A 22,581-nucleotide genomic window follows, 5' to 3' on the forward strand; every position below is an offset into this window, starting at 1 on the left:
CCAAAAAATCTTAAATTGGAGCAGCCCAGAAGAGATAACTTGCTTAGATTTTTCACATATATTGGAGCAAAAATCACTTCGAAGAAAACAATCAAGGTTTTTAAGGTTTCTCATGGGCTAATCAGCCTGAGGACTGAGGTTGTAGAAGCAAATACTGATGTAAATCAGTGTTTCCAGACTGGTTCTAGGAGCTGTGCTTTTGTGATTGTTATGAGCTCCCTTTACAATGGGAAACTGGTAGAAAAATTACTAACTTAATTTGAGTAGTGCAGATAGTTAAGTGGTCTGTGATTTTAGCTCTCTGAAACACTTGGTTCAGTAAAGAGTTCACACTAGACTGAGGAGAATCTCTGAGAGTGAAAAGTGAGCAATGATCAAAAGCTATTTTCCCTACAAGAGAAAAACTTGTAATGCTGTAGACCTTCTTCATAGCAGGTCTAGTTCATTAAGCATAAAATGGAAAAGTGATTAAGTTACTGTCTTTGCTCTGAAGACTTGATGGTTTATGTTCTTAAATACTAAAGTTTTGTGTTCTTAAATACTGAGTTTGTTCAGAATGCTGGAAAACAATGTAGACAGAATCACCATGGTTCTGTTGAGTACAGCAGAACAGTAATTATTTGGCAGGTTGTGACCAAAACCACAAAACCCATTAAATGCAAAATCAATTTAAAGGAGAATGAGGTACATGGTTTATGTGCAGGCAGGTAGAGAGATCTGTGTAACAGCAGCTGTGAGAAGCACTCTACCTTCCCTACACAAATTCCTCCCTGTCATCCTGTTCCCATGAGATCTGCTCAGTTCCCATGTGCTTGACAACTTCAGGATAAGGAGCATGTTCTGCAGATGAATGGGGGTGGGCTGGTGCTTAAGTAGGTAAATATCAGAAGTATGTCTTCAGCATTAAAATTGTAGGATGCTTGAAGAAAAATTTCTGTTTAGAAATTTCTTCTATTTAGAAGGTAATGAGTGCATCAGATGAAGTTACTTCTTCTGTACTGGATCAGTTTGAATTGCAAGCACTTGAGAAATTGAAATACATATGTGAACTACAGTCTTTTAGCCAGTTATGCTGTGTTAACCTCATTACCTCCTTATCCAAACAGTTTCATCGTGAGAGCCTTGGGGATCCAGTGATGGAACCGAAAATGTACCAAGTGGCAATGTCTCTGATTCAGTCATTTGATGAGTTGGAAAAGAGCAATAGGTAAGATGCAGTTCAGGGTCTGGAATCAGTGTCTGTTGGGGAAATGAGAATCTAATTAGGCAGCAGCAGAGTCCCTAGTTATTAGTGGAAACTTAATTTTTACTTGCATCTCTGCCTTTATTTTACATATTTGTTTGATTTGTACCCAGTGTTCCTAAAGTGTACTTCATGCCCTGAAGCGTGAGTGACTATTCAAGGCAGCCATGTCGTATGGAAAATATATTCTTTACTGCAGACCAGAGCTGAGGAGTATTTATATCAAGAATTATATAAATGTAAATGATACTACTTTATATTCGAGCCTAAAACATACGTTATCTCTTGGGGGAAAAAAGCATAAAAGCTAGACATTAATTTTCACTGGCTGTTTAATGCCTTAATGTCATGTGAAATAATGGATTTTGCTGTTCTGTGTGTTTTGTAAATTGATGTTTAGTAGCTGAAGATGTAATATTACATGTGATATTCAGATGTGATATCTGAAAATGTAATAAAGTTACTTCTACCACTTTTGGCTAATACTGTGTGTTAGGTAACCTAATTCTGATTATTTTCATTGCAGAATGAGAATGTTTCCGTTTTGTCATAGTTTTGAAGAAAAACACTAAACCTATTGCTCTGGTTCTAGTGTTTATATCTTGCATTTTTCAGAAAGCAAAGTTGCAAATAATGGTTGAAATTTCATTTCTTCAAGAAGTTTAAATAATGCATGTTACAAAAAGTGTGCACTTCTGCTTGTTCTTCCAGAATAAAATAACTTGGGGTAATGAGGTAGATTGATACTGTAAAACTAATGAAGCTGTGTTTTCTTGTTAGGGAGAAAAAGAGCTGGAGTGGCACATTGGAACGTGGCAGCGTGCTTGTGTTTTTGCCAGGTGAGTATGTGTCTTAACTTTCTTCTTTGTTATTTGTCACCTAATGAACTTTCTTCTGGCACTTCTTCCAGGATTTATCAAACACATACTTAAATGAGGTCTCTGTGGGCATTTTTTCTTGGAAACTGGTTTAATTGTGGCAATAATTGGAAAAGCTGTAAGTCAGAAATTAAGATATTAGGTATTTTTAAAATAATAAAATTATTTCAGTAGTTGAACCGCAGAAATGCAGTTGCTACGTTTTTTAGTGCACTTATTAATTATTGTATGAAGCTCCTAGGATTCTTTTAGAGGTGTTTCCTTATCTGCATATAGTGTGGTCTTCATTTAAATTGTTGTAAAAGCTCACATTCATGTTTTTCTTTCCATGTACATTGGTTTGTGTGGTTGGCATGCTCAAAAGTACACATGATGACATAGAGGTTATTGATGAGAAAACTGGCTTTACATGTAGTCTTCTTTAAGGATTAAAACCTAAGTTGTATTGCACAGAAATTATTGTAGGCTTTTGTTTTGACTGCCATTTTTATTTAAACTCATTAGCTGGACTTTAGAGGCAGTGTAACTAGCCTGCAGAGTAGTTTTCCTCAACATCATAGATCTGTTAACCTGGTGGTTTCAAATATTCTTTTACTTTAGGTGCTGAACATTTGTTAGTTGAAAACTTGGAAAAGATTTGGTTGTGTTCAAGTGGAGAGTCACCTTGAAGTCCAGGGCAGCTGTCCCTTGGACACAGTGAAGTCTGCCCCTACCAGGACTTCCTAACTCTTTAAAATGTTTATGAATGTCATCTCCTTACTGCGTTGAGCTTAGGAATAGGCATGCCAGGGCTGGGGCTGGAATCCCAGCACACCAGCTGAAAGATACACTGCACATGCAGAGCAGCTTTCCTTGGAGAATGCTCCCACTAGCTAAATGGCATTAGAGCTGCCTTTCTTGGAACTACATTCACTATAAAGTTAATGGATAGAAGGAATGACTTCATTGTGTCAATGTAATGCCCATTCCAGTTTGTGATTAATAAGGTAGGGGAGACCATATCTGTTGCCTCTGGCCTCTTGAGGCATACCTCTTGCCTGGTGTATTTTACTTTCTCAGCCCCTCTGAGGCTTCATTTCAGTCTGAAATTACTCCTTAGCATTTTCAATCCTAAATCTTTATCTTTCATCTTGAGTTGGTTTTTTGTTTGTTTTGTTTGTTTGGTGTTTTATTTTGGTTTTTGATTTTGTTTTGATTTTTTTTTTTTTGTTTAAATACATTTGGTAAATTTGTGGAAACTTGTGTGGTAATAATCTGGTACACTCAGGTTTGTATTTTATTTGTTCAGTGTTTGACCTTGTCTGGTTTTAAACTGGATACTCAAGACTGATCCTGAACACAGGATTAGCAAACACCCCTTGACATTTTCCTCACAAATGTTTTATACAGAGCTGGAGAACAGGGGAGGCGAGCCCTCAGTTTACACTGAGGCAGAGCTTTGGGTTATTTTTACACATTTAACATCCACATTTAGGAAGTTGATTTGAGATGCTGCTTTTTTTTTTTTTGAGTGCTAACGATTACATAGCATTTTGAACATTAAAAATAACACTCCTACTGACTTGTCAAGTTGAGTGTGCTGCAGCAGCCAAAAAGAGCAGTGCTGTGCTGAGGATGCTGTTAAGTGATATTTGCCCACTGTCTTTGTGGAACTCAGTGATGGGGCAGAGTTTGATTCAAAAAGGAGCTGCAGCTTTCTCAAATAGGATGCCATGTTTTCCCTTCTAATTGCCTGTCTTGATCACTGCTTAATTTTTTTTTTTTTTTTTTTTTTTTTTTTTTTTTTTGTAATGCTAAGTCTGATTCTGTATAGATAAGTATTCCTCAGTACTCACCTCTGCTTTGGTTCCAGAACTTGTCTCTCTGTAGGTAACAGGTGATACAAAGTGCCATGTTAAACTGTAGAGTAATTTTCTTAACATGCATGCATGAATATGTTCCCAATGATCTAATTTTGTCTGTTCTGCTGGTGTTGATCTAATTTTTTGTCTGTTCCATATTTTCTTCTGCACTTCTCCATGCCCTGCTCTCCTTACTGTCCTTGTATGTTTGCCAAAGAGGTTGTGTTACTGGTTCCCATTTCATTCTGAGACCTTTGTCTCCTGGTGGCATCCTTGTGTTCTGTAGGTGTCATGGTCAATCAGCTCTTGTGACTTCTGAAACTGGTCAGCAGATAGGTCCTGCTGTGTCTAGTCACTAATTACTAGACTGACTAATAATTTCTGTTAACAGTGATGATGCTGAGTCTGCTCTGCCAAACATGAATCAAACTTCTTTTAGTTGTTTTTAATTGTAAATACAACCTCCATGGAAGTCCACTTTGGGACAGGTTTTTGAAAATTTGGAATTGAAGTCTCAATAAGAAGTAAACTAAGCTTCTCAGAAAGGTTTTATGTCTGTAGAGGTATTCAGGAAAATAGAAAAAATCCCTCAGTTATAAGATTTCTCTTGGCAGATGTGAAATGCATGTCCCAGAAAATGGGCACTGGAATGGCCAAAGGTGAGATGGCTAAGACAGAAATAGGTATTTTTTTTCCCTTGGCCCTGTTCTCTGAAAGAACTTGTTTTGGCAGAAATACCCAATTTTAGCCTAAACCAGACAGATATTCAGCATGTGTTGTCAGTTGTAAGAAACTGAAACCAGGACTAATAACGGAATGTTGTCAAATGGCCTTTATATCTTTATTAAGTGTAAAATTAATGCCAAATGGTTCTTCAAAAATTGATTGACTGGTTTTCAGAGTTTTGTTGTTATGTTTGCTGTTTAATTCTTCTACCATTTTATTCTATGGTAAAAAAGAGGTAATAATGACAGGCAGTTAATAGTTGAAGTAGATATTTTTGAATTGTTCCTGATGACTAAAATGAAAAATTAAACTTATGATTGCTTTTTCCCTAGGTTTAGGTGAAATAAGATACATGCACTCATGCCTCTCAGATAAATATCAAAGGTAAGTTAGACCACATTTGTTTCAATTCAGTTAAACCTGAATATGAGTCTTTCAGCTGTATGAGTTTTAGGTGCATAACAGGGTTTAGCACAGAAGTGTAATCAACTTTAATATTCTTGCATTAGTAAATATTTCATGAATATGTTTTTTTAGGTGGCAAGTCTACCCACTTCATGCATGTGCAACATTGGAGGAACAAAGTAAAGTATTTTCAGCTACAGTTCCTGGCTACAGAAAAGTAAATATTTTTAAATCATTACTTTTTTAAAGCATGTGAAACCTTTTGCTAGAGTGCTAATAGCAAATAATAGTGTATTTAAGTAATATTAGCTGGTCTAACTCAAACCATTGTATGAGGACAAAGAACTTCAGTTTTTCTGTGTGTAAACTGATGGCCTTTCTTACCAAGCTGTTGTATTAACTGGTGGGCAGTCCTCAAGAGAGGTGCATTAGCCTTGAGGAAGTTACCCTTAAACTGTTGCCTGCTGCTGTTTTTATCCTTCAGAATGGTTTGTGCATGTTGATTCTTGCACCTCCATGACAGGGCAGTGCTGCTGGTGTCACTGAACAGCAAAGTAGTGCCCCAGTGTGGGAGACTGTCCCACTGTGTGCCCCACATTGTCACTGCTGCCTTGGTTTTTTTTTCATCTGCTATTACTAAGGGACTATTGCTGCCAATTGTGTGATGTTTCCTTATGGCAAAGGCACAAGGAAATATTTCCATTCTTCCTCTACACTGTCCTAATGCTACACTACATTATTATGCTTTTTGGAGCTCAAAACAAGAAAATACAAGGGGTTTTGTATTGTCCTTGCATGGTATTGCTTTTTTTACTATGCAGAGCAGAAATGCTGTGTTGCCATTGCAGTTATATTTCTTCATAGCAAGTTGGATTTTTCAGTAGAAACATTAATGGAAGTAATTTTTTGTTTATGCATTCCTTGCTCTTTTTTTGCTTCAAAATTCAGGTTATTCTAGCTACCAATGTAGCTGAGAGCTCTGTAACAGTTCCTGATGTTAAGTATGGTAAGTTGTCTGAGTCTTCTAATACTCTATATGTTGTGTTTGTAATATTTTCCATACTTGTGCTGGGTTTGGTCTCCTGGATATGTCACTGTTCAAAGCACTGCTGTTGGCATGTTGAATTATTTCTTTCACAACAGAGAAATCTGAATATATGAGCAAATAGAGCTACTGAGTGGGAGGTGGGTTTGAGTCTTCACTAAGGGGTAATTTTCAATGCAGTAACAAGCAGAGCCTGACCTCATATCACAAGTTAAGATTTTTAATCACATTCTGACTATGTTTTGAAATAATCACATCAGTTTAAGCAAATTTTCATACAGAGTTTCTAAATGCAGAAATGATTGCCTTTTAAAAAAGGACTGCCATCTACAATGATTTATTATTTTTATACTAAGATCTGTTAGGAGCTTGATTAGTATTCAGAATATCTTGGGTCTGATTATTTTTACATCTGATGTTCTTTTTATTGCTATTCAAGTTATTCAGACTTTTCTGATAATACAGATTTTTCTTGTGTATTTCTTTCCACTGCCATGAGGAATTTTTTTTTCTTACTTGCAGTGATAGATTTCTGCTTAACTAAAATTTTGTTTTGCGATAAGGAAACTAATTACCAAAATTTGAGGCTTTGCTGGGCATCTAAGACAAACTGTAATCAAAGAAAAGGTAAGATGACAGTAGGTAATGCAAAGGAATTTTAGAAGCTGACCTTCATGAACAATTCTTTGTTGCTTTTTCTTGTATTAATAGTAAAAAAACCCAGATTATTTTGGCCATTAATACTTGATAAATCTTTACCATGTCAGGGTATAAAAAATGGGATTAAACACCTCTGTATGAATGATTTTTTTTTTTCTCAAGTATGTTTGCAGAGGAATGTTTTGTATCTTATTGAAAAATATTAAAATCCACTGACCATGGATTCTTTGGTGTTTAATAGGAATTTTTTTATCACAGACCATTTTTGAAAAGGGGGAATATGAACTGCTAGGTATTTATGAACTGCTTGTGAGCTGCAGCAGATAAAGGAACTTTCATGTGTATATGTCACTATTAATGAGTTGTAATATCCACAGCAGTGTTTCTAGTTTACACCAGTGTTCATAGCACAAGGGTAAATAAGATAAATAAGATTCTCTTCTAGTAAGACAGTCCTCTTAAATATCAAAATCTTTCTAGTGTCAGACAAAAATAATACTAAATAAATTAATAGCAGTGATATCTTCAGATCTAAAAAGACTGTAATTTTTAAGTATTATGAACTCTTTACAATTACAGCTGGGTGCCAGATACCCACCAAACCTGCCCTGTCACTCCTCTCTTCTCATCTGGACAGGAAGAAAAATGGTGATAGAAGGCTCAGGGTGTGAGATGAAGACAGGGAGATAGATCACTTAGCAATTACCATCACAGGCAAAACAGACTCAACTTGGGGAAATTAGTTTAATTTTATTACCAAACAAATCAGTCTTGGGTGGTGAGAAATAAAGCCAAATCTTAAACAGCTTCCCTCCCCTCCTTCCCAGGCTTGGACTCACTCCCAGTTTCTCTACCTTCTCTGCCCTAGTGGTACACAGGGATGGAAATTGGGGATTGTGGTCGGTTCATCATGCATTCTCTCTGCTGCTGCTTCTTCCTCACACTCTTGCACTGTCAGATATGGGGGAAGTTTCCAGCAGCTTCTTACAGAAGCCACCCTCTTTCAAGACCTCACTGTGAGCCCATGAGCTGCAATATATAGATTTATTTCCATTTGTTTCCAGGTCAGCAGAGGTCACAGCAATCAGCCAATGTAGCAGAAGTAGCATTCTGTGTAGAAGACTTGGGCTCGTTGTGCATGTGGCTTAAAAATGTGGTCTGATTCTCTAGTGGAGTATCCCACAGAGAGGAGTACCCTTTAGTTGGTTAAAGTGAATGGTGTTTGGATTTATGAAGACAGACTTCTGAGTCATTGTGTGTTCTGTAAATAGTAGATCATAAAGACGTTTTGCTGTTTTATCATTGTAGCTTAAAAGTTGTTTATATTGAAGATTTATTTTCTAGCTATAGAGTCAAACAGGAAATGCCTGTTCAACTGAGAAAAATGGCTGTTGATTTGAGGGCAGTTACGTGAAAGAGGTATTTGAGTGAAATAGTTATGTAATTCTTTTGTTAGTTACTGCTCCTATGAAAGTAAAATTTTTTTGTCCTACCCTTCTGTGTCCTCTGGGCTTGTCTGCTGCAAGAGAGCAGAACACTGCTCAGCCTGCAGCATCAGCTGTCGTGTGCTGCTCAGCTGCCCAGAGGGTTTGTAGATGGATGGGTTTGGAAAAACCTTGTGCAATTTACAAATTGGTGATTTGTTCTTTCATGTGAAGGTCGTGCTGGACGTGTTTCCAAAGGCTATTGTTACAGGCTCATACGCAAGGACTTCTGGGCAGACTGTATTCCAGAGAAGTCAGAACCTGAGATGCTGGTAAGGCTTTTGGGTTTAGGATTAGGTTTCCTTTAATGCATGTAGTCATAGCAGATAAGCTTTGCTTTACTTTCTGTGAAGATGATTGGAATATTTACTAATAACTAGTCGCAATGACTAGAATTCAATTTGATAACTATTTGATGAAGATCATTCCACATAGTTTCCTTATAGAAGGAGATACATTATAATGGTAAAATTGATGTGGGTTAGAAATAAGCAGTCTATTCAAAAGAAAACAAGCCCTTGTTGTACATAATTGACTTCAGATTTTGCTGAATTGTAAACTTAATTTTTCATGTAAAACACTTTGTCACACTTACCATGAGGGTAGAATATCAATAATCTTGTCTTCCCTTCAGCATTGTCCATTAGGATCTACAGTCTTAAAATTAAAGAAGCTTGATATGGGGGAACCAAAAGCCTTGCTGGCAACAGCTCTTTCTCCACCCAGTGTAGCTGACATTGAACGTACAATACTTCAGCTGAAAGAGGTAGGCTTCCTTTTACTGTTGTCAAAATCAAGGTAATAGGAATGTACTGCATAAGTGGTTTTGTTTGTATTTAAGGTAGCAGTAGTCTTAACTGGAACCTCAGATATGAACTGTGTCTAGAACGTCTTTCACACCTTGGTCTGTTGTTGGGTTTCCATGCTTTTGAGCATAATTTCTGTAGTTACATCTATAAATCACTATTGTAATTTCATTGGGGAGTAATGATACTCTCTGAGGACTAGAATCTGTAGTGAGGAAGAACAGAAATAAACAAAAAAAAACCCCTTGGTAAACGACATTGTTTATGAGTAAGAGAAGAACCAGACTCTAAAACGTAATAATTATAGAGGTCAGCCTGAAGATATCCTTCTCACCTGTACAAGGTGGATAGTGATTTTGATTTTCAGTTACAAAGATAAGGGAGAATTTTCATTGCATTAAACTTTTTTCTTTTCCAAAGTGCATAAGAGATAATATTTGCATCATTTGTAGATTGCTTTTATATCCAGTAAATGTAGTAGCTTTGGTTTCAAAAGTACCAGGCTTTAAAACCTGTCTTAGGTTTACTTAGTCAGCTTTTACAACTGAATACATTTTGCTTTCTCTAGCTTGGAGCACTTACAACCTCTGTGCGAACAGAAGATGATCTGCATGATGGTGAGCTGACTTTCTTAGGAACGATATTGACACAGTTGCCAGTGGACCTGCATCTTGGAAAACTGATAGTCCTTGGGCATGTCTTTGGTTGCTTAGAGGAATGCCTCATTATAGGTAACTGAAAGAAGAACATGTGAGAACATTTCTCTAGAACCAGTTGGTTTGCAGGTTTTAATTTTGATTTGTTTTTGTTGTAGCTGCAACACTGTCTTCGCGGAATTTTTTTGCAGTACCTTTCAAAAAGCATGTTGATGCATACAGGTAGTGCTCCAGATGTTTTATAACTTCCTAACTATAATTGAGAGCAGAGGGCAGGGTTTGACTGCTCAATATTATTTTCTGTGTCATGTTAAAATTCCAAGCAGTGCACAAAGAATCTTTTCCAAGTAGCTGGACTGCTCAATATAATTTTCTGTGTCATGAGTCTTATTTTCTGTTAAAATTCCAAGCAGTGCACAAAGAATCTTTTCCGAGTAGCTGACACTGGAATCTGTTTGGGAACATAAATCACAGAGCTAACTCATTGTTTCCTGAGCACAAGGCTGGTTCTTCAGCTTTGCCTTTCTCATGTGGTAATGCCTATTAAAATGCTTCTTTAAATAGCAAGGACAATTACTTGTTATTATCCTGCTCATACAGAGCATCTCCTTCAGCGAGGAGACATGAATAAGAACAAGTAATTACAAGAAGTGTATTGATCATGTTTATTAAAGACATGGAGGGTATTACTGAGCTGTGTAATACATGCAATATTTGAAAAACATATTGTTGCTAATAGTGTTTGTTTGTATTGACAGGAAAAAAATGTTTTTTGCTGGGAATAGTAGGAGTGACTGTATTGCAATTCTGAATGCATTTAGGGTAAGTCTTTCGTTGCAGCTTAGATTACAGTGAAATCTGATAGACCAACATGAAGGTTCTCACTTTTGTAGGATCAGTGCAGCATTTTTACTTAGCAGTTGTTAAAAACTTCACATTACTGATGTTTTTTGCAGTCTTGGTCCAGCTGCATATCGATGTTTTTTGCAGTCTAGGTCCAGCTGTGTGAAGTTTCAGTTGTCTCTAATAGCGAAAAATGAAATGCCAGAGATGTGGTGATGTTTGCAGATTGTTTTTAACCAAGGGCAGTTTGGACTAGTAAATTCTGGTACAGAATGAGTTTGATTACCTTTCTGGAAACTTCTTAGCTTTGGCTTTGGGATGGTTTTCTTTAAATGTTATTTTTTGGTACTCTTGGCTCTTTGGTGGCTCAGTACCATGGACAGGGGTCAGTTCCTCCAGATAGAGGCAGAGCTGATACAGCACAGCAAAGGCTTCTGCTAGAGGAACTTGCTGTTCAAATTCCAACATTTTCTGTAATGCATGCTCTGATGTGGTTTGTAATCTTCAGCTGCTGATTTAATTCATTCTCCTTTTTTTGAGCATGTTGCCCTTCAATCAAAACTGACTTTTTTTTTAATCCTAGTCTGCTGTTAAAATTTTTTTAAACACACATGGGCATGTATGACACATGCACCCACTAATCCTGAGGCTCAAAAATAATCATTTCTGAATTCCCTATGTCCTGTTACATATTTCCATTTCCCTTTTGTCACCTGGTAATTATCACCTGTTCATCTGAAGATGCTGTTTCTATAAAACAATATGTTCTCCTGGAGAATAAATATGAACATTCAGACAGAGCTTCCAGTGAAGTATCTCTTTGTGTGAGTGATGTGAAATCTTTGTTTTGAATTGCTGAGTATCAGAAAAGAACAGGTAAGTTCAGGACAGTTTGTTTCCAAACTCCTTGATTTAGGTTGGATTCCTTCTTTCCTATCAAGGTGGGAAAATGCAGTCTGGCTATTCAACCTTGCATGTAGTCATTGTCCCCAGTAAACTGGATTATTGTATTATGAGGTGACTTGCTGTCAAACTAGAAATAGATTCTGCAGGCATCTGTCATAAGCTACCTAATAATGAAGTAATATTCATTAATATGCTGGTTGTTTCAATTTCTCTACCAGCCCTGTTTTCTGGGAGACATTTGTATCAGAACTTACATGAATCAGTAATTTCACTGCTTTTGTCCCAAAACAAGGAGGGAAAAAAAGAATGGCTTTGCAAGTAATCTACTTTATTACAGTGTCAAATTAAAGCATCCAAATTGTTCTGATAATCTGTGGACGTTTGCATGTGCTTTAACACTCTGTCCGTTTCCTCTCATAAAGCCAGGTGGACAGCCTGTTGTTAAAAAACTACCTTCAGTGTTGATATGAAAAAAAACCTTTAAAATTATAAATGTCATGTTAATATTTGTAATAATTATTACTGAAGCATTACATTTTGTATCTGAATACTACACTATTTTTTTCTTAGGCATGGCAGGCCTTCAAAGAAAAAGGGAAGCTGAGAAATCCCAAGGTTAGTTAAAATTTTTCTTCTCTATTCAACATTGGTGACTTAAGTGATGGAGTATTTTATTTTCATAGTAAATAGGAAAAGAAAGAAGTTTTTTGCTAGCAGTGTTTATTTGTAATAATTATGACTTTGTGTACATAAATAGGCTAGGCTTTGCGAGAAAGTGTGTAATTGAATCCAGTGCAGTTACTTGAAGACAATTCCCTATGTTAACAGCTCCTTCCACAGATGAATCAACAGTGGCCAGAGGGTTTGAAATTCAACCTAAAAAGGGAAATTGAGCTGTAGTTGAAAGAAACGCTTTTATTGTGCAGAAGTATCTATTTTTTTAAATACACAGATTTCTGTGCCCTCAGAAAACCCTGAAAGATGGAAGATGTTTAAGTGCATCAGTCACAAAAACCAGTAGCATGCCCCCAGTCCTCCTTTAGTGTGTACGAGATAAAACCTTTTTTATTTCCCTTGTTCTTTCAGAGTGTAGTATCTTTTATGATCACCAATGGATAACATACACTGAGTTACAAGTAGCCAGGGTGGCCAGACTCTCTGATAAAGATGTGCATGCAAAGATGTTCTGAGTTTTTGTAAGTGTTCCCAGATTGCCAAGAAGTCCAGTGGCGTCCTGGCTTGCATCAGCAGTAATGTGGCCAGCAGGACCAGGGCCATGATTTTTTTTTTTCCCCCCTGTGCTTGGCACTGGTGAGGCCATACCTTGAGTCCTGTGTGGAAAATACTGGAGGACACTGAGGTGCTGGATCATGTCCAGAGGAGGGCAATGGAGCTGGAGAAGGGTCTGGAGCACAAGCCTCCAGAGAGAGGAGTTGAGGGAACTGGAAGACTTTATTGCTCTACAACTGCCCAAAAAGAGGTTGAGTTGGAGGTTGGCCCCTTCTCCCAAGTGATAGAATCAGAGAAAATGGCCTCAAGTTGCAGGAGAGGTTTAAAATGGAATTAGGAAAAAATTTTTCGCTGAAAACATTTCAGCAGACTGCATGGAGAAGTGGTGGAGTCACTGTCCATGGATTTCTTCAGATGCCGTGTGGGTGTGGCACTTGGGGGCATGGTTTGGTTCTGGACACAGTAGTGCTGGGTTAGTGGTTGGACTTGAGGATCTTGGAGGTCTTTCCAAACCACAGCATTCCTGTGATTCTCTAGATGTGAATATTAAAGTAGGCTTTTTAGTAGCAGCACAGAGCAGTTGGACGTGAGGGTTGATAATGGAAAGGTTAGATAACCCACACCTGCATTGGTGATAACCAAAGTATAATTTTAGACCAATACATAACTGTCTTACATGTTCATGCATGTCACAATACTTAGTATGAGTGCAAAGCTGTGAAATGTGATTAAATTCTTCTGTTGGTATATGTAGCTATTATTGTGTCCACGCAGAAGAATGTGAGCTAAAGTTTACTAGCAGGAGAAGAAAAAACATTATAACTTTGTTTTTCAGGAAGAGCTTGAGTGGGGTCGATCTAATTGTGTTCATATAAACAAGATCAAAGAGGTAAGATTAAATAGGTAATAGTTTTTATAAGCAGAAGGACTTAACTTTCCTCATTCTCTGTAAATGTGAAAACCTTGGGTAAACCTACTGTGTTACATATCTATCAATATATATAGGAGTTTATTTTCTTAAAATGAACTATGAGTTTAGTTGAAAGGAATTTTGTTATGATAAACAGAATGGTTAAATTATTAACTGCTTAAAATATTTTTAATATTTTTCAGAAACCTGCAGTATTGTTTGCTAATTTTATAGGTTACTCAGATCATTGGTTGTTATGTGACTGCTGCCTGTTGTTAAATGACTTCTGTTTTTTGGTTGGGAATACTCTAAGCAAATATAGTTATATAGTGAGGTCTGGACTTGAGAATCCCTGGGGCTTTGTTGCTAACATTACTGCAGCAATTAATGAAAACTCAGCATCACAATGGGCTTCAAGCTTAATTTGATATATTGAGGAGAAAATAAGTAAGATTGCTGAGTAATTGATCAGCTGAATGGCCTTGATCGTTATTTCACCAGCTCACACCTTTGGCATGAGCAATGCAGGGCCTGTGTGCAAAAAGCACAGGAAATAAAAATAGAATTTGATAGTGAGCAGCCATCTGGATAAGAAATGACAATTTTATGACTTGCAGATGTGATAACAACAAAAAAAAAGAGAAAAGCAAATTTTGTAAAATGGACAGTGGAATGATCAGTCTCACATGGCAGCCTCTCTTGGCTCAGTTTCAGATAATGCTGGAAGAGGTTGTGCATGACATAATATGAGTTTAATTTAAAATGGTCACCTTAACACTTAGTGAGATTTGGTGGCTTTTATTTGCTGCACTTAAAGATCCTAATTTCATAGTCCCTTGTGTGGAAGTGAGTTTGCAGAACTGAGTCAGTCACAGGGGTTCCTTTCTGGCAGTGGTTGTTCTGGTAGTGTGCTAAAACTGCCAGCAGCTGGAAGGAAAGGAAAATGTAGCTACAGAGAAGTTGTGTGGACAGTGCTTAGTACATCTGCTCCAGAACTGTCTGGGAGAGTGAAAGCATTCACTCTCTCTGGTTGGAGGACCAGTGGTTGCTTGTGGGAGTTTCTTGGAAATGCTGAAGATGGAAAGCTGAAGTATGTTCTGCTGGAGGGCATAAGTTTGATCTCTCTCACAGTAACCAGAGTTGTCTGCTAAACTGAGGGTGCACCATGGTCAGTGCTGCAGTTTGGTGCAGAATTCCAGGTTGCTAGCAAGATTTTTACCTCATAAGTTACAAACCTAAAATGATTTAAATAGAGAATATCATCCTGTAAAAGGTTAATTCAGTTCTTTTCCTAATTTTGCCCTGTATCATATATGTGCAGTATGCTTTGTGACTACAGAGAAGTTCTTTATAAGGAGATTTTGGGAACACTGCTTGAGTCACAGTACTGAAATTATTTTCCAACATAAAGGTGCTGAGCAGTATATTGGTGAAATGCTTACCAGTCACCTGAAAAAGGAACCTAGTTTGCCCAATTATTTCAGACTTCAACTAACATTTTATTTCAGTTTGTGGATGGGTTTGATTCCTTTAAAATGTAACTTAGAGATCAAATTTCAGGTGGCAGAGTTATTTCACAACTTGAAAAGGAGAGTCAGTGCGTTTAACATGCATGTTAAAGCTCAGCCATCTCCTGTGGACCAGGAATATGTGTGCAAACAACGCTTCATCTTGCAGGTAATGCTTTACTGTCATAGAGAGATGCTGTTTTCAAAAATTGCAGTTGAATCTTCATATCAATTTTCATAATGTTCAATTCATAATATTGATTAACTAGTATTACACTTCTTTTCCAAAATCCTCTATGGATGTAGCAAGTTTGGGTAGGAAAAAAACCAATTTTTGGCAGTGTATTGGCAATGTAGAAGGACAGTTAATGTTAGTTAATTGAAAATTATATTATCCCTTGTTCGAGGTGTTTTATTTGAACACTGGCTTGGTTAGATAGTGGGGAGGGGGTGCAGGGAATTTCATGTCTAGCTATTTCAACTTTGTCTAATTTCCAGTTAAATTACTTGTCTTATTTGGACTGATTAGCAGTGCTTTTCTTTTCACAGACCCTATTTATCATTTCAGTGGCATTTGGTTTAACTGTGTAAGCAGTGAGCTTCTTGGAACTGAATTGTTGAACATTTTAAGATACAGCCTGGAAACAGAACAATTTACCTGTAGCTATTTTGTGTGAATTTGTTTAAATTTAGGCTCTTGAAATCAGAACTAGCAATTACAGTTTTCAACCAATAGAATAGACCAAGTCTGCATAGAAAAATACTAATGTTGTAGAATTGTTCCAGAAATTGAACTCTTTTCACAAATATATATTTTTAAGAATTTGTGTGAATTTGTGTTTAGTCTCCAGTTCTGGTAATTCCTGAACAGAGACAGGAGAAAAATATTCATATGAAGACCTCTTGGTGTCTCTATATGTTGCCAGTGTATTCCATTTCAAGACAACTGAATACAGTCTGCTGTGTATCACAAAGTATTTTCTTCATTTCAGGTGGTAATAGCTGGTGCTTTCTATCCGAACTACTGTACTTTTGGAAAATATAATGAAGAAATTGCCATGAAAGACCTTGCTGGCAAGGATCCAAAAACCACTGTAATGGTATGTTAAGAAGTTGAATGACTTTATTAAGAATCAAGTAACAGAAATGTGAAGTGTTTGGGTGCTGTTTTCAAGTTCTGCTCTGACTTGGGCAAGGAGAGAAATAATTGCTTACTCTGATCCTTGCTTGGTCTGTCCCACCTTCTTTTATTTCAGTACAATAAACATTGTGTAGGTGGGCAATTTTGAAAGAATTCCTGAGAACTGCCTCTGTGCATTTGATTGCTAGTCTTGCACAGGCAGACAGCTTTCATCAAACTAAAAAAATATTGTGAAAAACAGAACAGAACTATCAAGGGTACTTTTTTACTGAGTGCTTAATATAGTGTTGCAGCTTCAGTGTTACTTTTTTATCATCTTCTGCTTGTTAGTGCATGGCATATGTGCTTGTTTCTTTAAGGTTACTCAGGTGTTACACTGGGTTTTGTTGTCTTCTAAAATTGCTTTTCAGCTGATTGCATGTGTGCAAGTTTAAAATGGCTGTGTTGATTTTGCAAAATTGTGCAGTCTAAACTAAGAAAATGTTTGGTGTATCTGAAGTAGTTATTACACTGTAAAACAGCTATGACCTGTGCTTAAAGAAACCAAATCTACCAAGAGTCCTCAAATAATAGACTTTACTGTCACAAGAGACATAGACAAAAAAAAAGGGGAGAGAGGCAGAAAATCTTGAAAGGGATCCCTTATTGATATGGGATTTTTTGTGCTCTGTACTTTTTAAGGATATTGAAGCAAAATATCACACTAGACTCAATCTTGTGGAGTAAAGGCTAGTCTTGCCAGAGCAGCCTTGATTAATATCACATTAGTAGATTTAAAGACCTGCTTACTTTTAATGTATTTAACTCTTGATCTGCTCTTACATCAGCTGCTTGTTACCTTGGAAGAAGGAGCTGCTGTGTCTTCATCAGTGTAAATGATCATCTTGGGCACAAATGCTGCAAGTTCCTCAAGCTCTCACTTGGAGAGATTCTTACAGCCATATGCTGCTCCTAATGATGTGCTGAAGATATAAAAGACACTTAAACCTCCAACTCCCTGGTCTCTCTAAATTATCTTCCCTGAGGCAGTTTCTGCAGTCTGACCTTAGACCATGGTATTGACCAGCAGCTGATCTTAGTGCTGCAGCTTCAAGGCATGGGAACATTGTGAAAAAATAATCTGGTTTTCCTGTCTAAAGTTGTAAGAGCCAAAGAAAAGAATGGACAGTTACATAAGCTCTGAAAACTAGTTCAAGTCTCAATGTTTGAACTTGCTAATTAGCAGTTAATGATTCTGTATTAAATCCAGATCTCTTGAGATACTATTAAGAAAAAGTTAGCAAAATGGACACGTGACTGTAGTTGTATGTTAATAGTTGTGAAACCTTACACTGGAGTTACACCTCTGGATAAGGAAGATGAGACTGCTGTTTGCCATTCCCAGGAGGTGTTACATCCATGCAAGAGAGCTTTCCCACTTGTGCAGGCTGTCCCACCACAGCGCAGTAATTCAGTATGTGATAGCTCTGCCAGGACATGCAGGGGCTGTAGGTCCTTCAGCTTCCCAGGCTGTGCATACTGTACAGGATATAGTTCCCCACTGTGGAAAAAGAATCATAGTAGTCCAGTGTTTTCTGTTAAAAGCAAAATCAAGAGACACTAGACAGCTTTTTGTAACAAATACCAGATTAATATATATAATTATAAATCATTTTGCTGCATTTATAGTTTGTCTATTGGTTTGAAGTAGTAGGGCATTATTAGCAGCAAAACATTGCTTTTTATTGTCTTTTTGAGATTCTTGAATGTACTATAATGTCTGGAACTTCTGGAATTTGTTGGAGTTTAGATTGCAGATATTTTTTGCAGCTTAGGTGGAGGAGAAAGCTAACTATTTAGGTGAACTTGAAAATGCATTAAAGCAATTGAAGGTATCCATATTTAAAATCTTTTTCTTTACAGCTGAAGAACATTCCTCCCTATGGATATATATACCATAAACAGTTGCAGTCAATGCTTAGACAGTGTGGGCAGGTAAAATCTATTTCATACAATGGATCAAGGTGAGTGTAAAATAAACTATCCTGCCTTATGTTCTCAGTTACAAATCCAGTAATTAATTTCTTTTGCAGTGATGTACTGAAAATTTAGTTAATTTCTTATCTCTTTGCAATCAGTAACTTACTTTTAATGTATTGGTTAGAGTTAAAAGGTGGTTTTGAAGTCTGATTTACATTGGTTGGAATAACATTAGATAAGTTAGCTGAGATAGAGCCTTCTGGTTTGTCTCTTCTGTTCTCTAACAGTGGGTCTTAATTGCAGCTCATCTGTCTGTATTTATTTCTGTCTGTTATGCTGAATTTAGCTCATTTGTACAGTCTGATGGCTTTTTTGAGCTGATAATGTGACTAATTTCAGCCTGTGACTGCCCAAAGTTCAATTCATGTAACCCTTCTTACTCCTTTTCCAACCTGTAATGCCTTCCTTATTCACATATATTTTCACATCCTATTTGCATTAAATTTGGCATATGCTGCTGACAATGTTACAAAGTTTTCTTATCACCATCATGAAAATTAAAGTTACATAAAAGCGGTGGACAGAGCCTGTGAAGAACCTGCCTTTTACTGTTTGCTGGCTTCTAAGATAAAGACAGGGAGAAAAAAATATTTTCTTTTTCTTTTTTTTTGTAAACAGGGCTTTTGTGGAGTTCTCCCGTAATCCAAAGGAGGTTTTTAAGGTTCTTCCTGAAGTGTACCTGGCAGTCAAGATGTCACAGCTGAAGATTCCTTTTGAGCTGTGTGTTCATCATCCAGAGGATATCAGAAGACAAGTGCAAGGTGCAGGAGCTGCAGGTTTGGAATTTCTAAGGTAATTGTATTGCACGTGTAAAGTATGTTTCTTTGCAGTAAAATAAGGTTTGCTGAATTTGGTGGGAATTTCTTTGGAAGTATCACCAAGGAAAAAATGTTACATTAAAAAACAAATGTAAACTTTGTCTAAGCAGAGTGTTTTTGCAGGGCTAGAAATAAGGTGATTGTTTTAAATATTTCTTTATAGTTCAGGGTATTTTGCTGTTCAAGAGAATTCCAAGTCTGCAGTCATCTTTCCTCCCCACCCCCAAGGTTCTAGTTCACTTTCCTTTGGCATGGGAAGATAGGGATGTACACAGTTATTTCTGTTCCTGACGGAGACAATGTGGGGATTGCAATAACCAAAGAAAATAAGGAGTAGCATTTTGAGACAAAAAAGAAAGGGAGAGAAACAGAGCTTAACAGAAGAAGCAGTGGGGGAACATAAGGGCATAAGGTGTTACAACATAATAGGAAGTAATGCTGAGAAATGAAATGTATTGAGTCTCTTTGGTCCACACCTGTTTTTGCTCAAAAAATCTGGCCTGTTTGTTCTAGTGTTATTCTATGCTGTGCTTCTGAGCTTCAGGTCATACAAATAACCTGATAAAATGGCATTCTGCCTAGCTTCTGATAAGCCTGCAGCCATTTCAGTATTTTAAAATAAGAAATCTAGAATAGGAAGGCAGGAGTGAACTGAGAAGGTTAAAGTACAGGTGAGTATTTTACTTCCAGTTGATTGTACTTAGCTTTTAATAAAATATTTTAGCACCTTTACTCTGCCCAAAACAGCACTTAAAATCTTTGTGAAAATTGGCTCTTGAGGAAATGAAGTGTCCTAGGCTGAAAGACTTAAAAGTTCTTATCTTTAGTCAAGTAAAAGGAATGTTTTACTTACATATATATATATATATATATATATATATGTAAAAATTTTCTGAATTTGTTTTTGTATACCGTGTTTTTAAAAAATAAGCTTAGAAGAAAATGCCATCATGAAAAGCCTCACTACTTCTCCTTGCTTTTTTTCAATTTCTAATAAAGTGATGGCAGAGTTGTGCTCTGGTATGTATCTTTCTGTATTTGGTTATATTGCAGTTGAAACAGTTGCTCTGCAGTAATTTAGTTCCATGTGGTCATTCTGTGTTGTAATTGAATTAATGTATTTCTAAATAAAAGTCATTAAGTACATAAGTGTGCCCTAGGGATACCTTGGGAAGCAGATGAAAACAAAAAAAAATCATCTTCTTGAGTTTTCCCCTGTGCGTGATAAGTATTTTGCATCTTCATTCTATTTTAGAGTAAATGTGGATTGTCAGAAGCAGACAGTGGAGCCTGTGAAAATCTTATTTGGTGATTTGCAAATGTCAAAGATGATCCCAAGTCGTTTTCTGTCCATCAGGGTAACGGAGGTAGGAATGTTATGTATAAGTGGGTCATATGTAATAATTAGTACCTAGATGCCTTAGCAGAGATTAATACCTGACAAGCTTATGTTAAAAAATTGAGTACTGATCATGTTTTTAGTGCAGAGGTGTCTGTAAGAAGCATGGGGGGAATATTCTTGGTCTTATTTTTAGTAGTTCTTTCTTAAACAGTACTCACATGTTTGCACTTCGCAAAATTTGTGGGATTTGCTGGCAGTAAATGTTAGCTGGAAGTAGACATAAATGTAAAGAGGATTAATGGAAGAGGTAAAATACTTGTGTAAACTATAGAAATGGACCTATAAAACTGTATTTGGACCATTTACCTGGTTATTAACTGACAGTTTTCTTCAGAAAATGTACATATAAGAAGTGAGATGAATTAATGGTAGTATATGCTCATTCAGAAAAAATATTTCACACGTACAAGTGTATTAGGGGAAAATTCTAATTTTAATGTACATACAAATATTTCTGAAATCTGAGGCTGAGATTTTTAAATCTTGTGTTAGCTATCATCTTCATTAGTTTTGCTAATCATCTTCATTAGTATTGCTAGAGTAATAGCAATATATATGCTGCTGAAATAGAAAAAATAAAAACATTCAAACCACTGAGCCTAGGGGAAGTGATAAGATAAACTATTAAAACAGCTCTTGTTAGTAGTGGCATGTTTTGCAAATGGAGAAAAGAACATTTTCCTCCTTTTAGTCAGCTAAATCTCCTGCATGAAAAATGCTAATGAATTTGGTGAGACCCATTGCAATCACTTGACTGTCTGCTACTTCTATTGTAATATATGAGCTTTAATGATTGTAAATAAAGATTGTTTTTTATCACAAGCATTCAGTATGAAGTCTGGATAGACATTTCAAAAGATGACTTGCTTTATTTAATTAGCTTTAAATAGGTGTATGTTCTTACTAGTTCCCTAGTGTATGGCTCATCATAGCAGTGACACTGCTGATGTGCTGGCACACGTAGCTGGCTGGTATTCTGTCACTAATAAAAAAAGCTGCACCAAATCTGTGCAGCTTTTAAATGCAGCTAATAAAAAAAGCTGCACCAAATCTGTCTGTCTTCTGTTTTCTGTATGTTAACTTGGTTTAGGAAAATGAAAGTAGTCCCTGTATTTTAGTAATGCTTGTCTCAGAATCTGTTCAGATGAAAAGTGTGTTGCAGTGCAGAAAATAAATATTTTCCAAGAAAGACGAATTATGAGACAGAAATTCTTCACCACATTGTTGCAGTGTGTGTGAACTGTTGTGCCAGGAGTAGGAGTGTTTTCATGTATTTTGCACAGATGTGGTTTGTATTTGATGTAGAAGAATAATATGAAATTTGTTAGTATCTAATTTTTATACTTGCAGGTAGTAGAAGTTGGACACTTCTGGGGTTACAGGACAGATGAAAAAAACACAGCCGTACTCCGGGCTCTAGGTGCTGAGATTGACTATCAGAACCTGATGGATTTAGCAGTGCCTCCCTGTGTAGATGTGCTTTGTCTGGCACCATTCACTTATCTGGGAAAGAGAGGATACTACAGAGCTCACGTTCTGTATGTTCATGGGGATCTTGCTGAGGTAATGTGCTGTGTCATATTGAATTGGTAGCATGTAATTGGGTTAACAATCTTGGAGCTGTGCTGCCTGGTTTTTTTGTTTATTTTTTCTACAAATCACTCTGGCCAGAGTAGATTAATTTGTTTCTTTTCCAGAACACGGGAATTTTTAGTATTAAATTGAGAAGTTCTTGTAGATTGAAGTAAAATGAAAACTAAAATCTCCAGTGAATCAGAAAACGTGGGGTTTTTTTGAATGGTGTTTATGCTGCTGAGCTCTATATCATCAAGAAATTAATGTAGATATTTTGGCTCTTTGTGCTGATATGAGTAATGGAAATTAGTGCCACAGTTCAAGATTGGTATTGATTTTTCAGGCCAATATTTTTCAGCGTTTTTAGGACAGATTTTAAAATGTTTTTAAGATTGGCTTTTGAATTCCTTTTATTTTTTAACCTGTCTGGGAGTCACCACTATGGAGTTAATACTGAGTATTGTCATGGTTTAAAGTGATGAAAA

General features: G+C 36.7%; 1 protein-coding gene across 1 annotated transcript in view; it reads left to right on the plus strand.

Moving 5' to 3' along the window:
• Positions 1–22,581, plus strand: part of TDRD9 (tudor domain containing 9) — a 69,092-nt gene that overhangs the window by 35,894 nt on the left and 10,617 nt on the right. Inside the window, exons 8-26 of the mRNA XM_041402566.1 lie at positions 1,107–1,207; positions 2,024–2,082; positions 5,021–5,072; positions 5,226–5,310; positions 6,042–6,099; positions 6,661–6,765; positions 8,457–8,554; positions 8,917–9,048; positions 9,657–9,819; positions 9,903–9,966; positions 10,503–10,566; positions 12,064–12,108; positions 13,559–13,612; positions 15,194–15,310; positions 16,134–16,241; positions 18,185–18,285; positions 18,920–19,093; positions 20,375–20,486; positions 21,872–22,084. Coding sequence (XP_041258500.1) covers positions 1,107–1,207; positions 2,024–2,082; positions 5,021–5,072; positions 5,226–5,310; positions 6,042–6,099; positions 6,661–6,765; positions 8,457–8,554; positions 8,917–9,048; positions 9,657–9,819; positions 9,903–9,966; positions 10,503–10,566; positions 12,064–12,108; positions 13,559–13,612; positions 15,194–15,310; positions 16,134–16,241; positions 18,185–18,285; positions 18,920–19,093; positions 20,375–20,486; positions 21,872–22,084 — 1,905 coding nt within the window. The remainder of the gene's footprint in view (positions 1–1,106; positions 1,208–2,023; positions 2,083–5,020; positions 5,073–5,225; positions 5,311–6,041; positions 6,100–6,660; positions 6,766–8,456; positions 8,555–8,916; positions 9,049–9,656; positions 9,820–9,902; positions 9,967–10,502; positions 10,567–12,063; positions 12,109–13,558; positions 13,613–15,193; positions 15,311–16,133; positions 16,242–18,184; positions 18,286–18,919; positions 19,094–20,374; positions 20,487–21,871; positions 22,085–22,581) is intronic.

The sequence above is a fragment of the Onychostruthus taczanowskii genome, unplaced genomic scaffold (assembly GCF_017590055.1).
Source record: "Onychostruthus taczanowskii isolate IOZ18803 unplaced genomic scaffold, ASM1759005v1 scaffold1, whole genome shotgun sequence".
Classification (NCBI taxonomy): Eukaryota; Metazoa; Chordata; class Aves; order Passeriformes; family Passeridae; genus Onychostruthus; species Onychostruthus taczanowskii.